A 17,336-nucleotide genomic window follows, 5' to 3' on the forward strand; every position below is an offset into this window, starting at 1 on the left:
TAAAGAGACAGTTTCTCACTTTCTGGTGCAGAGGTTATCTTTGATCTAACCCACAGACAGATTACACAGTGTTTAGGGACCCACACCACCTTAAGTCATGTATGCAGTGCTGAACAAATGAATTTTTTTTCATGGTCTACAAGCTTGTTTCCTGATGCTATGTGCTAAGATTACTATATGCTCTATGTGCATTAATTCAGTCAAGATTTTCACTAGTAGGCCTGAATTGCTTCCATATATTTTGTCTTGCAAAAAAGACATGAACACGAAGAAACAGCCTTGAACTACACCATCTGTATTCTTATTTGTCTGGTGGATCTGCTGAACAACTTCTTGCTACTGGAGAAAACAAAGGTGTCAAAACCACTCTCTAGAATCTTTCCATGGCATTCACCATTTCTGCCAAGAGCACCATTATCTGTGATATAATATCAAAAGTCCAAGTGGACCAGTGAATGTACTCGAGTCCTTCCTAATAGAGGGATTAATGTAATACAAGTTGGTAAAATACACATGTATCTCTATCATATCAAGTTGTTTTTTGACATTTTTTGTTTGTTTGTTTGTTTTTTAAAATCCCAGATTTATCTTTTTTGATATTTAACATGCAGGTATCAGTTAAGCTGAAATACAGTTGAGTTGCACTGTCTACAAATATTGGTACATATTTCTGTTGCCAAGATGACATAGCAAATGATGAAGATAAATTACGGACAGAATGGGTATTGACTAGCAGATTTTAAAAAAGCAAAGTCTGCAATTGCAATATAATCTAGTTTATCATAGAAGGTCCAGGTGAGAATTGATCGGTCTGGTTCATATTTAGGAATATTTCTGGTTCTTTGTAAGACCATGTCTAATACTGCTGTCCATCGTCTTGCTTTACCTAGATTTTCTGTTGCAGTGGACAATGACCTGGCAACAGTTACTGCTCACATTGTCTTTTGTCTGAACTAGAGGAATGAATATAATTGGATGCAAATCTTCCAGCACTTAGAAAAAATTAAATGCTATAAAACACAGCAGGCCTCTCCTCAAAAATACAGACTGCACATTTAGTGCAACAAACACAGCAAAGCCATTATTCATGTTGATTTTGCAGAGAAATAAAAAATCCAATTCAAGAGCAGCCTGGACTAGGAACCCAAAATGCCTAACTGCCCACGTGAAAACTGAGATCTGCAGTTACTGCCCTCTGATACACTGGAACTTTCTTAACTTCAAAACCAGATTTCTACTTAAAACCTCTACACTGCAGTGACAAAACAAGAAACAGACTGCACATATTTGCCTTTCTGAAGAAAAGGTGTTTAAGCATGAATACTGGTCATACTCAAAGTACCACCCACAGAACATCTCAGATTTTGTGATGTTAAGATGATCAAGAAGTTGACTCACAGTGCTAAGTATGCAAGCACTGGGTACTGATTGTTGGGGAAAAAATCTATAAATTCAAAATTCACAGCATGTATTTCTCTTAGGACATAGTCTAGCACAATATTAATGCTCTTACAGTTCCCTGATTTAAAAAAAAAAAAAAAAAAAAAAAAAAAAAAAAAAAAAAAAAAAAGGTAGGAAAGGCCAAATCACTAAAGAAATAAATTTGCACACCCAATTCTAACAGTGTTCAAATAAATAATGCCTGTAGCCTAGACCTATGATTTGTAATGAAAGACTTTCTGTTCCTAATTTTTTTTGTGTGTGCAAAGAGGACTTTTGAACAGCAGAAATTACTGTCATTGAGTATTCCCAGAGCAGTTGAATTTCAGATTAATTTAAAACTTTAACATGGTATTTTTTAAATAAAATGTTTTTTTCTTCACTGAAACAAGTCACTTATACAGTAGAAAAGAATGCACATGTATAGAAATACTGAAGTCAGTGTGAGAACTCAACATTTGAAAATAGAACTATTAAGCTTAATGATATGCATCAAGGCATAGAATTTTGCTCTTCAGAATAAAATTTACTTTGGATCCAGTCCAAGGTAAGGTAGAAAGCAGGCTGAGGTAGATACAGATATTAGAAATGGAGAGATTCTAAAAATATACAAATTAGTGTGTAATAAATATCAACATCACACGCAGTGATATGAAATACCAGTTAAAAACAACCCTTTGTTTTGTTTGGTTCTGGACACAAACATGTATGAAATAATAAGACTGGACCAGACAGCTCTGTGAAGTGGTCAAATGTAGACAGGAGAACTAAATTTTGCTGCTTAACAAAAGCTCTAGTGAATAGGAATTCACGATAAACTTTACAGCGCAGATTTAAAATACAACTATTCATGCTTGCTTAAAATCAGTTTGTCAGTTTAGGATTCTAATGATCTCATGGAAGGTAATGTAAAACACACAGTGTGTTATTGATTTGAACATACTGTGCTTTTTAATTTACAATGACCTAAAATGACATTAATGAACATTACTTCCATGTTAATGGTGCCTTGAAATCTCAACTAATACACAAGTTCAGAGGTACATCATGTGGGATTGGCACACGCACAGTAAGATAAAGTGGAAACAAAGAATACACTTTCCTTAAGTTACACTAAGAACAATTTGCAATTCTCCCCCAAGATATTTAATATATAAAAACAGACTTAACTTTCAAATATTTGTAGCCATAATGTATTTCTGATAAATGGTAATAGGTTAAATGAGAGTTTTTTGAGGAATGAATTTCTCTCATCTGCAGAGGAAACACATCTTAGGAACTCCTTGTGTAAACCGGGTAGTATCCTTGAATTTCTAAGCCTTCTTATTTCAGGAATGCACAGAATTACTCAGGCAGCTTTTCCTCCATCTCCCCATATGTAGTGCATATCACTTCTGGGCTCAGAATAAAGAAAAGAGATAAGAAAACAGTTCTTTTATGGCAAAGCAAAACTTGCTCAGTAACACAGATATTGGAAGGAAAAAAAATCATGGTTTTATTTTTTTATATATTTTCTTCAATTTATTAATAATCTTTTATATTTATTTATGGCTTTGAGCAAAGACAAAAAAAAAATCTAACTCATCCCTGATCATACAATTATTGTAAGAACCAGATCTATAGTCTTCCCAGCAGCAGTAAGATCCAACCTTTTTCATTAATACATTTCATCTTGTACAGACGTGAGATTTCATACTTATGGGCCTACCTATGTACAGAGAAAATAGGTCACTTCTGAAACTAGCAATGGACCTTTATATTACAGGAATGTGAGTCATTTGTTTCTTAATCTAAGTATATATACATTCATACATACATATATATATACGTATATAATTTTATACCCTGTACCATTTTTTTAAATTAACATACAAATCCTAGATATTGTCCACTCTATTACAAAGTCATTAAAAATTATTTATGGTTTCACTGAAAGACCATGTGAATTAATATTTCTTCATAGTGCTTAAAATAAAATAAAAATATATATAAAAATATTTTGCTACTAACCCCATTTCTCCTATTAAATGTAAACCTTAAACAGTTTTCAAGATCAGTACATGATCTTAATTAACTGACAGAATTTGTTAGCATTAAAATAATATAAGGGGTATTGTACTCATAAATAAATGGTCTTGCAGCGTATCCATAATGTTTGAGACACTTTTTAAACAATCATTTCCCCATTTCCACTCCAGGTCACTTAAATTAATGGCAGCAGCATGTTAGTGGGTTAATTACATCGATCTTTACTGGTGAATGTGAGTCAGAAAAAAAAAAAAAAGAAAAAAAAAAGATTATTTTTAAAAGTTTTATTTGATGTACCATTTTAGTAAAAGATATACAGGCAGCATGGGTTCAAGCTCTGTTAGCTTTAGAGTATTGACTTGGCTCTCAAGTACATCTGGATTCACTGCATTACGTAGTTTGTGATGTTATTTAACTTTTCCATGCATCATTAAACTCAGCATTGATGGGAAGAGAAGAACTCCTTTGCATCCACTTCCTTAACAGAGTCAGCTGGGTTTTAAGGAACAAAATATATGCTTGTATCATATCCATAATGCTGATTCTTCAGTGAGTTAAATTATGACACATTTAGTTTCAATCTCTATTTAATGTGACAAATCAGGCACAAACGATTACGAATTTTTTTTTCTTTTTTCTTTTTTTTTTTTTTTTGTGGATAAGATAATGTGAAGGTTTGAGCAAACAAAACAAAATGTTCACAAAACAGTATGCTTTAACCCTGCTTTCTGTCACCACTTCCTTTCTGTTTTGAAGACATAAAAAATAATAAACCTCATACCTATGGGCTATGTTTGACACTACATGCCTTAGGATATACTAACCATTTAATTACAATATACACAGAGCAAATCGTGCATTTCCAGACAGACTTGATGCTATATTATATTTATTTTTTTGTAAATTAACACCACAGTCAACTACAAAACTACAGTGAAGACACAGAAAGCACCTGAAAGTCTAAATCAAGCTGTGGTTTACAAATAATCCTTTAAATGAAAAACCTCACTTCTAGACTTAAACCAGAGATTCAAAGTCAGCATTATAGGAATTTTAAGGTAGACACAATTAATGAATGGTTATTATTTTCTAAGATACCGTAAAGCCTTTTCCTACTGACCAAACCTATTTTTATTGTCTTTTTTTTTTTTTTTTTGTCTTCCCCCCCCCCCCCCCCCCCCCAAGCATGCATGGAATATTCTCAGATGCTATTGAGGGCAAGAAGAAGAAAAGTGATGGTATTGGTGAAGTACAAGCGGTTTGCAGGATCAAGCGTACAATTTTGCATAAAACATTGCATGTAAAAGTAACACTGTAGGTTTTAAGCCATTGCATTACAATTTAACAGTTGTGTTGCACTTAGCTTTAACAAATTTTAAAACTGTAAATTTTGAAGTGAAAAGCGGAACCTAAAATTCCTAAACAAAGACCTTGCAATGGTACACCACACAGCAGCTATTTTTGCTTGGGTCTAAAAAGTTATTTACAATGGCAATATTTAGTCTTTGAAAAGTCTTTAGCAGTGTGAAGATCAAAGTCCACCCAATTCTCTTAGACAACAGAAGGGTTGACATGCCATGAGGTTACAACGTTATCCAGAGGAGTGCCAGTGCCTCCCTTTACACTGCACATGTTTGCAATATAATTCTTTTCCAATCTAAATTCCAATGGATGGTGCTAACATATGAAATGCAATGTGAAATAACAACTGAATTCTTCACGAGAAATTAACAACGTATACACAATAAATGAAGTAACAGAGATTTCAGAATATCACTCAGTCAGTGCTATATGTTAGATAAATGGATTTTTTTTCTTTTTTTTTTTTTTTTTCTTTTTTAAAATATACTTGTTTGAAGTTTGCCGTTGTGTTGACAATTTCCCCATGAAAACAGCTAATCTCATAAACAGAGAATTCTGTTAGGCTGTTTTTAAAGTCAACACATTAAGCACTAAATTTAATCTTCTGTAATGGTTGAGAAACAGGAAGACATGAACTCAAACAAGTTTAATTGCTTTCATATATATATATATATTTAGATATATATATATATAAAACTTTTACATTCGTTACATAGGGCAAAGCTGTCTAAATTATTCTTCTCATGGTAGACTGCTGGGGCACATTAGGAAACAGGCTAAAACAGTTCGGGGGGACGGTGCTCGGTTTGTTGCAAGTCTGTTGCTCACAGTCACCAGGGATCATAAGTTTGAGGCGAACCGCGGTTTGTCTCCCTCGGGCTCTGTGCTTAAGACTGTGGAAGAATCCCTTTGCAGCGGGGCCGCGGGCGGCGCGGCCCCGCGGTTCGGGGGGATGGCTCCCGAGGACATCTGCCGGAACAGCGAGACCCGCTGGGGCACGGTGGCCCGGCCGGCCGGCGGCACGCCGGGGCCCGGGGCCGGCTGCGGGAGGGAGGCGAGGGACTCCCCCACGGTGGGGTGAGGCCTGGCGATCAGGGTGGAGATCTCGTGGGGCAGGGAGGGCTGCGAGGCGGAGAGCGGCCGCACCTCCCGCGTCAGGTTGGTGTTGTGGAGGGCCTGGGTGCTCTTGTGCACCTCGTTCTTCTGCGCGGCTCCCGGCGGCGGCTGTGCCGCCTGCGGCGGCGGTTGCTGCTGCTGCTGCTGCTGCTGCTGCTGCATGAGGGAGAGCTGCGAGGCGGTCGGCGAGGCGTACTGGAAAGTTCGGCCGGCCAGCGGGCTCTGTACCGGCGGGCTGCAGACGGCCGTGGTGTAGGAGCAGGGCGACAGGATGACAGCCTGCTGGGGCGGCTGCGTGCTGGGCGAGGGCGAGTGCAGGTTGGTGTGCGAGAGGCTGCTGGTGGTGTACACGGGAGGGGACTGCGTCCTGCCGCGCGACGACGAGGCCGAGCTGCTGGAGTTGAGGGCTGGCATCTGCTGCAGGCTCACCGGGGCGATGGTCTGCACCATCTCCCTGTCGTGCTTCACGATCTGCTTCAAGATCTCATTCTCCTGGTTGTTGAAAACGCCGGTGTTGAGGTCCTTCTGGAACTTCTGCAGCAGGATGGAGTTCTTCTTCCCTGCAGAGAGAGGCAGAAGAGTTAGTGAGACCGAGGCGCAGGGGTGAGCCCCGCCCTGGCTTTGTGTTTCAGGACCCATCGTGAGGACTGTCTGTGGTAAAGCCCTCAGCAGGCACCGCGTGGGTGAGCGGGCAATCGCTCGGCCGCCAGCCCACGGCCGGAGGGGCTCCCCTCGGCTGTGCTCCGCATGCGGCCAGCACAGAGAACGCTTCGCACCGCGGGCCCTCGGAGCACCGCCACACTCCGACACCTGGCCTTTCTCTGCCTCTTCACTTGCAGTTTACTGTTGTTACAACAAATACATGTAAGAACGGTAATTTCCTGAGTAACTGTCAGAAAAAGTCATCGTGCTCTGCTTCTTCATCATCTTTCACTCTCGTTGCAAAACTACCTGAATTTCCACTAAACAGTTACATATTTTAAAAGCACACCTGTCATCTGGCACATTTCTGGGAACTATTTACTAGACATCAGTAAACCAGTGTTTTGAAGTGTTTGTGAACTAATATGAACTCATGGATAATGTGACACCTGCTTGCATAGTGAAGACTGCTGTACACCGTGACCTGGTGTCTGCTTGATGGCTCACAGTGTCTGTAAGATGCAGACACTATTCTGTCTGAGTCATCAGATGCTTGGGAACACAATGGCACTCAACTGCTTTTTTTTTTTTCCTCCTTTTTTTTTTTTTTCCTTTTTTTTTTTTTTTTTTTTTTCCCCGATAAAACACTGCACTTCAGATGGGATTGCTACTCCAAGAACAGACTGGAGCTTTACTCCTAATAGTTTTCAAGCACATATTACTGAAGAGTTGGACTGCATTTCCAGAGAGTCTTGTAAGACAATTTGTAGGAGTTCAATATATTGAGTTGATGCAGAGAAATCCTCAGACTGAATTTTTCTTGTGAAGTTTAGGAAACACCACCAAACAGGATTTTTTTTTTTACAGCTGTGTTTTAAAATCAGTGTCAGTAATGATGATGAGAGTGCAATTCTCCTGACCAAAGGCTTTATGCTTTGCCTAGTATGTCTTGTTGGGAGGTCCCAAATACTGGAACAGCAAGTTTACATGTCTTGTTTTGATAATCTGCCCTACTCTTCTGCCTTTCACTTGCATATTGTTGGACTGCTTTTCTGATTGCAGGCAGAAATCTGAGCAGTGTCAGTGTGCAGCCATCAAGGCTAGCAGTGCCCATGTTGTGAGGAAAATGAGAGCCCTGCTGCAAAGGATTAATTCACTTCAACAAACAACAGGTTTGTGAGTGCTGAGAGGCTTCAGCTCTTTCCAGCATTATAGATGTCATCTGTAAGCAATTTATTTAGGAAAATGTCATCTACTGCTCATGACACAGCATAAATCCTATCAAGTGCTGAAGGCAGAAAAAGAAATTTACAGGATTAATAAGTAATACTAATGGTAATTAAAGTATGAAAAATAATCCTCAGAGGAGTACAGGAGCTTTCTAAAACTCACTGGTTTTATTATTTAAAAGTGAGATTGCAAAATTCTCATCTGCGCACATGTGTTATTTATAGGTCAAGAAAACATTTACTGCAGCATAACAGAAAAACACTTTTAAAGAGGGCTGTTTTATCATGCAGAGGAAGGAAAATGTGAAATGATTTTAAGAACTATCATATGCAAAAAAATGAAATAAATACCTATCCTGTCAAGTCTGTCAATTGCCACTGTTTCGAAGGCCCTTCTCATCATGGGATACTCCTCCAGGACCTCGTTGAAGTTGTCCACGGAGAGGGAGTACAGGCGGCAGTACGTGTCTGCTCGTACGCTGGCAGTTCGACGGCCCTTGGTCAGAAGGCAGATCTCTGGGGACAGAAAAATTCAGCACACACTGAAAACAAAGAAGTTACTGAACCATGTGAAACTTTTAAGTCAGAAATCGACTCCGTGCTAACAAGTAGTAATTTAGTACTCAACAGCAGTTTTTCTATTTCTGCTTACATAAGGCTGCAGGGACAATTCTGAAGATATTTGATTCTATTTTTGCTACTCTGAAAAAATAATTCATGTCCTTTAAGAGCCCTGCCTATAGATTTTCTCTGTATGAACTCTGATTTTATCAAGCCTTTTTAAAATAGTGCTTCATGTTCTAAGAAATGATCCATCAGCTGTCAAACACAGCTTGATGACTTTGATGAACTCAAGTGCTGAATTAACCCAAGTGATTCTATTGATTTTCTTTTAAATATACGGCTGCCATAGAGGACCAATCCCTTTAATCATTCACCAGATTTACTAAACTAATGCAATACATGATATCATGCAGTAATGATATTTGAATATAAGAGCTGTTCTGAGAAAAAAAAACCCAAACTTGAAGTGTGACCATGCCTTCTGTTTACTTGGTGTTTATGTCCTAGGTATTTTGGGGGAGAAAACTTAAAACTTTTGATCTTTTTTCTCATTGGATTAAAAAATGGAATTAATATGATTAGTCTAGTAGCCTTTCTCTGCAAGTTCCCCCAGCAGGAATTCATTCTGGATCAGAGGAAACTGAAAGTATGTGCAGAGTCACAAGAAACAGCCCCAAACTTTTGACTTCTAATTCTCCAATCCACAGTATCAGGGTGACCTTGTAGAGGCTGAAGTCAGTGTCTGAGGCTTGTAACAGCAAAACCTGTGGAGTAGAATATTTATGTATTTAGATTTAAATATAAAAAGTTAGAAAGTAATTTGCAAAAAGTAGTGTTTGAGTTGATCCCATTTTAAAACCGCGGACTAAGAACACACTTAGAAGTATTAAGAATTCTTCATCTCAAGCAGGGTGAGAGATAGTTTCCCTACACAGTTCCAGCAGTCCAGGGCTGTGAGTTCATACTTCGTAGTTAAATATGAAGTAGGACATAAATTCTTATCCTACTTAAATAATATCTTACTTAAATAAAAGTAGGAAGCTGTCACCAACCTTGCTTTTTTGCCCATTATATGCTCAATTTCAATGAAACTATAATTTTCAAGTGTGGAAAACCAAATAATAAATAATTCTGCAGACTTCAATTTTACAAAGTAACAACCTAGTTCTTGATTTGGGTGTGGGTTTTTTTTGTTTTGTTTTGTTTTTTTGCTGTATGTCTTTAAGAAATATATCTTTTATTAATCTAGAATATTAAGAACCTTGATTTTTTTTGTCTCATACTTCTTGTTGAGGAATTTCAACATGCTACCTAACTCTGAAGGCTTAGGGGATAAGATGCTTAAATTACAGTGGATAAATCAAAGTAAATTAACATTGGACCAGTACTAGCACAGAATGTACTTAAACCCCAACAGCTCTGGGAGAATTTATAGAGACTACTGGGAGAGTAAAATAGAGAATTTATAGAGAATACTGGTAAGAGACTTGACCTAAAGTACCTCACAAAACTTGATGCTCATGAAATAATGACAGTTTACTGTATAGAACCAGCCAAGTATAACAGAGGTCAGTCCTTTCCTTTTCTCACTCCTAACTTAGCATGACCTCTCCTCCTTAGATTGAGCCCCGTGCATTTTATATACAAGAGAAGGACATTTTGCCCAAAGGGACCAGTTAAATGCAGTCAATACCTGTTCCATTTCCTAAGATATTCTTTAGGTCTCACAAAGAATAAAGTTTTACAATACATGGTTGAATTTAGAGAAAACTATCTGGGAAGTCTGTGTGATGAAAGATCACCTCTCGATTTTCAGCTCTCTTCAATTAAAATTGCTGCAAACAATACAAGACACATAAATAGATGTCTTCTGCTACTCTCAACAAATTCTTGAGTTTAAAAAGCATCAAATGTCCCCCCAAAAAACAAGTGTCTCCTAAATCCCCATAATTCTGAGGAGCTCTGAAAAAAATAGAGAAAGTACAATTTTCATCATTAATAATCTTGACCACTGTATTTTAGATTACTTAAACAAGAAAGATGTGAAGAAACCATAAGAGACAATGTTAGGTTTCATCACAGGACAATGGGAGTATAGAATTCATAGATATAACTGCAACAAATGGAATTACTTTTTTTCTTCTTCTTTCATCTTCTATTATTTTTGTAAAGTAAGGTGAAGGGAAAAAATCAATGAAAACTATGATGTGCAGACTCTGTCAACCCACAACTTCTGCCTGAAGATTATATGTCTGGAAGGTTTTTAATATCTGTAATCTTATAGTTAGTTATCTTATAATATAATAAACAATGGGTCAGAAAAGATTTGATAGATGTCCCAGTGCCCAGAAACTGGTCTGGGAGTGCTGCTGTGGAGCCTGTCTGCTCAGTAAGCAAGGACACCTTTGTGTCTCAACTTTCCCAACTCCAGTTGAATGGTCTTATTCAAAAGATGAACTACAGTTTTCTTACAGGAAAAATACTGTGAATGAATAACCATATACTACATTTCCACAGGTGTTTCTTGACTGATTAGAATGGTGTTATAGTCACTGACACATTATCTATATTGCCTTGTTTTATATATATATCGATAGCATCATTTGTAGTCTGTTCATAAGACTAAAGTGATTGCTAATTGTACGTGTTGATCTATCAGCTATTCGTTTGGACAGACCCTCAAGCACAATAAGAAATGATACATGAAATCTTCCTTACCCGGACCAGAGAGGAAGAATACAGAACACTGAAATGTGTTCCTTTTAAACATTTGTGTTCATTTAAATAAACCAAAGTGTTTGTTTTTCATGAAAAGAATAAAGTAATGAAAATAGCCATGACATATTTAAAATGAGCCTTAGTGACATCAAGTACATCAGGTGCCCTGAACTATTACACTCTCCTTGATGTTCAATTGATTTAAATAGACTAGGAAATAAAATAATAGCATAGGAATGTGTAGTGAAACACAAAAGTCATGGACTATTTTTAAACAGCTTGGATAAACAAGGTTTTCTATTAGCTTAAAAATAAAGTGTCGGCAGCATATTACTAATATTACCATGTGCATTTGGCATGGTGCATTGCCTTCATGCTGACACTTTCAGTGTGTCAAATACTGCTATCTTTCTTTTCCAAACAGAAGAATGTCTTCAATTACAACTAAAAAATATGTATTAGGCTACAATGAACCTGTAATTCAATTCTGAATGCAAATTTTACTTTAATTATTTAATCTCTGTGGACAACTGTTATCTAGAACATTATGAAACAAATGTCAGTCACTGCCCTAATGAAAAGTGACTTTTTGAAAGCACTGAATGATGCTAAAAACATCTATTTGTTCTTACAGTCCATGTTTAATGCAAATGTCATTAATTCATTTGTGAAAATCATAATTCATGGTCTGCTAGAATCAGGTCTTTCCCAAAGAAAAATATGGTCCTCAAAAGAACATGGGCTCAAATACAGTGTACTTTTTGCCGTGAAGACTCTAACTAAAATGTGCAATGATAAAAGTTTAAAGCTAACTTTGTTCTGGAAATTATAATAATCAGATCTGATGACGAACATAGCAGCTGCACGAGGGACGTGGCTGAGTCATGGAGTTGTTGGTGCTGGGCTAACAGTCAGACTCAATGATTCGAAGGTCTTTTCAATCTAAGTGGTTCTATGATTCTATGGCAGGATCTCAGCAAAAGTTGGATCAGGTTCAATTTTTGCAACATAATGAATTTCTAAAGGAGCTTTTTGACTATCAGTTTCTCATAAAACAGGGAATGCAGAGGTTGTATTTTACTATTGCATTAATGTGACAGAACACTCTGCATAGCAAATTCTACATATCTGAAAGGCAGCAATAAGGAAGGCTGACTGAGGTAAAGTGAGTGACATAGACCACAGTATGAATTTTAAAGAATGGGATTAAATAGGTCTTTTTTAAGGATCAAGTTTTCATCCCAGCTGAGACCAGGTTCATTGTCTTTTGGCATGTACTGATATGCCACTGAAGGTGATAATTTTTCCCCTCCTCTGTTGTTAGGTGGTGCCTAAAAACTTTTTTCTTTGAGAAAAGAAGTACTGTTTATGGATGTGGAGGAGATTTTTCACTAGTTGCATGTAGGAGCCTGATCTCTTTAGTCTTTGTTGGATGGGTATGTATCTACTGGACATCCTAGCAATAATTTCTGGTTTCCATTTTATACAGAAAAAAATATTTAGGAAAATTCTGTTTTTACTCTGAGAAGCAGTACAGTTTATGTGAGTGTATACTTGTCCATTCATGGTCTATTAATTTTACATATGAATTACATTGCAGATGAAATTACTCAACCTCGTATGTCACATTAACATTTGACTAGAGATTAAAATCTGCAGAAATTCGAAAATCAATATCAAGTTTTCTTGCAGACAAAATGTGCTCACCAACAGTAAACAGTGTTGATAAAGGTAAATTATGAGTCCAGTAGTTAGAAAGTTCCCTGAAGGACACCAAACCTGTCTCCAGGACCATATTTCTTAGCTTAGGATGTTACATTGTATAATCAGAAAATTCATATGACAAATTATTATATGTGCATCTTTGTCTTGCAAGGACACAAGTTCACTTTACTAGGTGCAGTAATTAAATTTGTGTAGTAATGAATTAATGAATGCAGCAGTATTTTAGCTATATAGTGTCTATATTAAAAGCAATTAAAAACAATTAGCAGTTTTTATGTATTTCTGTCCCCTTCCAAAGCTGTGTGATTTCCCATCACCTGTCAGATTAAACACTACAGGACCTAGTGAGATGTCCTTCCAGCTGAGGACAGCTGACTACTGCTTCAGTTCCTCAACAGGAAACTTGTTCTTTTTGTGGGCATATAGGTTGCTGTGCGTGTTGTCACCTGTTCAGACTGATTACTTCCAGCAGTAGAAGAAAGATGGAAAATCAAAGTAATTCTAAAGCTTGCGTCAGTAAATCTAAAAGACTTGGGAATGTTTTTTGAGAACAAGACCATAGATTAGAATATTGTTCATTTTATCGAGAGCAATGCGTTACTAAACTATCATAGACAAAACTAAAATGTCCAAGTGCTCTTTCCATCCACCCATCTTTTAAGATTTCAGAGTAAGCTTCCCAGAACCACCATGTTTAGGCTATTCTTGTTTTCTAATAGCTCTTCATAACAGCAACTCCTTGGCATGCTACAAAGATCGATAGTTCTTTAGTTCTTTCAAGCAGCTGAAGTTGTCCACTGAGGAGAAACTAGCTAATGGGCACTTTATTGGTGTGCCAGTCACAGCAAGGGACATCCAGCATGGGGCACTCTGTTCCCAGCTTTACAAAACATAGTACCAAGTAGGGTTGGGTTCTTTTTCCCTTTAGCAAAGGACTATAAACTTCAAGCAATTAAAAAAAACCAACCAAACAACAAACAACAACAACAAAACCCCAGAAAAACAAAACAAAAAAACACAAACCCCCTCCACCCCCCCAAAACCCAAACAAACCAACAAACCCCCCAGTAGGCTTCTAGGCATCCAATTCTTTAAGAAATTGAGTGGTTTTCCAGTTCCATGTTGACTTAAGCATCTCCAATACGGAAAACAGGGAGAAGCTGTTTCATGTGATAACATGTTACTTTAACATATGCATCTGCACTTCTGTTTCCTTTTTCTTTATTAAACTCTGGAAAATACTAAATGCATTTATCTATATTTTTTCCTCATTTTAATTTTCCTCGTTTTATCTTTCAGTGTATTACAGCTAGTGTACACAATGGTAAACCCAGACATATGTGTAGGAGCAACCACGGACGGCAGGGAGAAGGAATTCTGCTGACCTGAGATATTCTAGAATACGTGGTTTTATTGCATGGATTGTGGGTAAAAAGGGCTTTGCCTTCAGCCACCAGCCTTGGCTGAAGTAAAGTCCCAAAGAGAGTGAGAGAAAGAGCAAGGGGGTAAGAGTTAAGAGAGAATGGAGCGAGGGAGCAAGGTGGTAGGGGTCAGAGAGCAGAGCAACAGAGCAGGGAATAGAGAGGTAGAAGTAAGAGCCAGGAATAGAGAGGTAGAAGTAAGAGAGCAGGGAATAGAGAGAGAGGTCCTTCTTAACAATGCATTATATCTCCTTTTGTGATGAATATTCTAATTTACAGTGACCAACCAATACAAGACACAAAATCCTATAGAATCTACATATAGCCTATAAAAACTACTACATTACCATACTATGTTATATTTTAGACTCTAAAAACTACTCTTTAGACTTTTCTGTTTTGCTACATTGACCTTTGGTTCCTTAGCTAGCAGAAAGATATTGTTCAATCAAAAGGGATTCTCCTTTAGCTGGCTAGGCTATTGTTTTCAGGTTATATAGTAACTAAGACTTGGTATCTTACAACTCAAAGTAAGCTTCCATTTCTATTATAGGTTTCATATTTTCAGAATCTTTTGCTAAACAATCATATTTATAAGGTCTCCCTGATTCATCTTCCCCAAGACATATGCTAGTTTTTTTTTATAGTTACTAAAATAACTACCACCAGGTCTTAAAATTACTCACAATGTAGTTTGATGCAATTAAATGAATTTCAGTAATCTGTGTTCTAAAAATCTCAGTCCTACATTTAAGAAATCCCAAAATATAGTCACTGCTCAAGAGGGACATTTCTGGAGCAAGGGAGAGAACTTAAGAAGAAAGGAAAATGAAGATAATTCCTGCCTTTTACGGCCAGATTTGTAATCTGGACTATCCAAAAGGAAGCTATGCAAAAACTGCAGTTTTTGCCACCATCTTTACACAAAATATGGAATTGCAGACTAGTCAGTTTGAGTTAGGACATACTGCCTACATGACCTCTTCATTTAAAATATGACAGCAATAATTGTCTGTTGAGTAGTTATGTAGTTATTGTTTTGAGGAGGGACTGAAAATGGCTGATTAGAATTTAAAGCAACTTCTGTAATATCTCCAGTCTTTTATCACTTTTAAAACTATTTTCCTGAACCTGTTTTAAATATATCTATTTATAATTTGTGATAGCTGTTGCCCTTATTAGTCATCCTATTAAAAAATCCAACTAAACAAATAACAAACAAATAACAAAACCCCCCTGAAACCTCCCAAACAAAAACTATATAGGGTAGTTTAGCTGACATTTTTATTGCCTATTTGTAGTAATTTGAAATTTCTGCCCCTGAAGACCAACACCTGAGCTCTCTATATGTTCATTGTTTAATTTATGGTATTATATTTAATTTAATGCAACAATAGCATAAGAGATTGCAGCAATTTACTTGGGGAGAAAAATACTAATTTGAAAAGAACTGCCTACATTTAATTGACCCAAACTTTGATAGAATTTATAGACAAATGCTTATTTAAAAACAAAAACAAACTAATATTTATTCAGGGTTTGCCAAGTACCCTGAGAGTATGTTCTTTATCTAGCTCCAAATGTGTGTTTGATGCCACTTAGCTAGGAGAAACCAGTTTCTTGTCTTAATGAAAAGTGGCAAGTTATTTGAGCAGGGACATTTTATTTTTCATCCTGACCTCGCTTTGCTTTTTCCATGGAGGTACTGAAAATAGCTATGGCCAAGTTTTCATGACTAGAGCAGACAAAAGCCAGCAACAGAAACACAGAATCACTGAGGGTGGAGAGGATCTCTGAGATCAAGTCTGACCTTTAACTGGACACCACTCTGTCAGCCAGACCCTGGCACTGAGTGCCAGATCTAGACTTATGAACATTTCTTACATCCTATTTTCCAGTGTTCAATCAAATTCTTCTAAGAAATCTCTATAAGACAGAACAGAAGCTTATGGTAATTTTATAAAATAGAAATAAAAGTGCATATTTTATCTTAAATGCTATTTATAACAGAGCATCCATACGTTTTTCTTCTAATTTATTAAAGTGTTCTTTGTACAAAAAGCCATTAAGATAGCCTATTTATTATCTTGTAAAAGCTCACAACTTTACGGATAATAATTTCATGTGCCTTAAAAATAGTAATTAAGCTTAGATTACAAGATAATATGCCTAAGTACAGATTTAGTTTTCATACTTGCGGTGTCAAAGGACAAAAGTGATTTTATGTAATTCATTTACTCCTGCTTTTGCTCAGATGGATGCTTATTGTCTATTGAAAAAAGCCATTTAGTTCCGTATGTATTCAGTGGTATGCTCTTGTAATCTTGAGTTTGGCAAACAATAACAGTTACAGATTAAACTATTCAACTTGAATTAAAGTTGGCTATAAAAATATTGTACTTATTTTCATTAAATTATTTAAAAAATCAGAGACTGTCAGTTCTAAATTAAATATTTAGATTAAATATTTAATCTAAACTCAAATATTTAGTTAAAATTCTACTGTGTGAAATTGAAGGTGCTTGGAAAGTCTTCTGCTTTATCTGTGCTGACCACATTTGATTTCCAAGGCATACTATGTGTTATTTTACTTGTGTCTAGTTATATAAAGTTTAAATTAATAATGTATACTGTTAGTGAGTTAGCTTAATTATAATTATAATTTATTTATGCTTTTACATTGCAAGACATTACTTTTATTATTATGAACACTTTTAAATTTGTATTTATGTTTGCTAAGTAATAAAACTCCTAAACTCAAATCAACTTTTACCTTTTAGCATAAAAGAGTAAGTTATTTTCACTCGCTATCTTCCTAAAAATTCTCCTGAACTTTTAAAAAAAATATTGAGTTTGAATAGCAAGAAGTCCTTCTGACTGATTATTATTTTCCATATAAAATATGGTGTCAAAAGAACAACACAACAATTTCTTGTCAACAAGAAATTATACAGTATTATGAGGACTATTACATATTATGTAGCCTCAAAATGGCAGATTAGTCTGCACCAAAAAGACATTTAATTTTTAGGCCCTCTTGCAGACAATATTTTTAGAAAAATGTTCTATACTGTTCAGCTGAAAATTTTTT

General features: G+C 36.5%; 1 protein-coding gene across 1 annotated transcript in view; it reads right to left on the bottom strand.

Moving 5' to 3' along the window:
- Positions 1–4,664: 4,664 nt before the first annotated feature.
- Positions 4,665–17,336, bottom strand: part of HCN1 (hyperpolarization activated cyclic nucleotide gated potassium channel 1) — a 162,704-nt gene continuing 150,032 nt past the window's right edge. Inside the window, exons 6-7 of the mRNA XM_066181128.1 lie at positions 8,169–8,333; positions 4,665–6,506 (exon numbers count right to left, since the gene is read on the bottom strand). Coding sequence (XP_066037225.1) covers positions 5,671–6,506; positions 8,169–8,333 — 1,001 coding nt within the window. The 3' untranslated portion in view covers positions 4,665–5,670. The remainder of the gene's footprint in view (positions 6,507–8,168; positions 8,334–17,336) is intronic.

The sequence above is a fragment of the Chamaea fasciata genome, unplaced genomic scaffold (assembly GCF_029207755.1).
Source record: "Chamaea fasciata isolate MVZ Bird 193981 ecotype frontalis unplaced genomic scaffold, bChaFas1.0.hap1 SCAF_4, whole genome shotgun sequence".
Taxonomy (NCBI): Eukaryota; Metazoa; Chordata; class Aves; order Passeriformes; family Sylviidae; genus Chamaea; species Chamaea fasciata.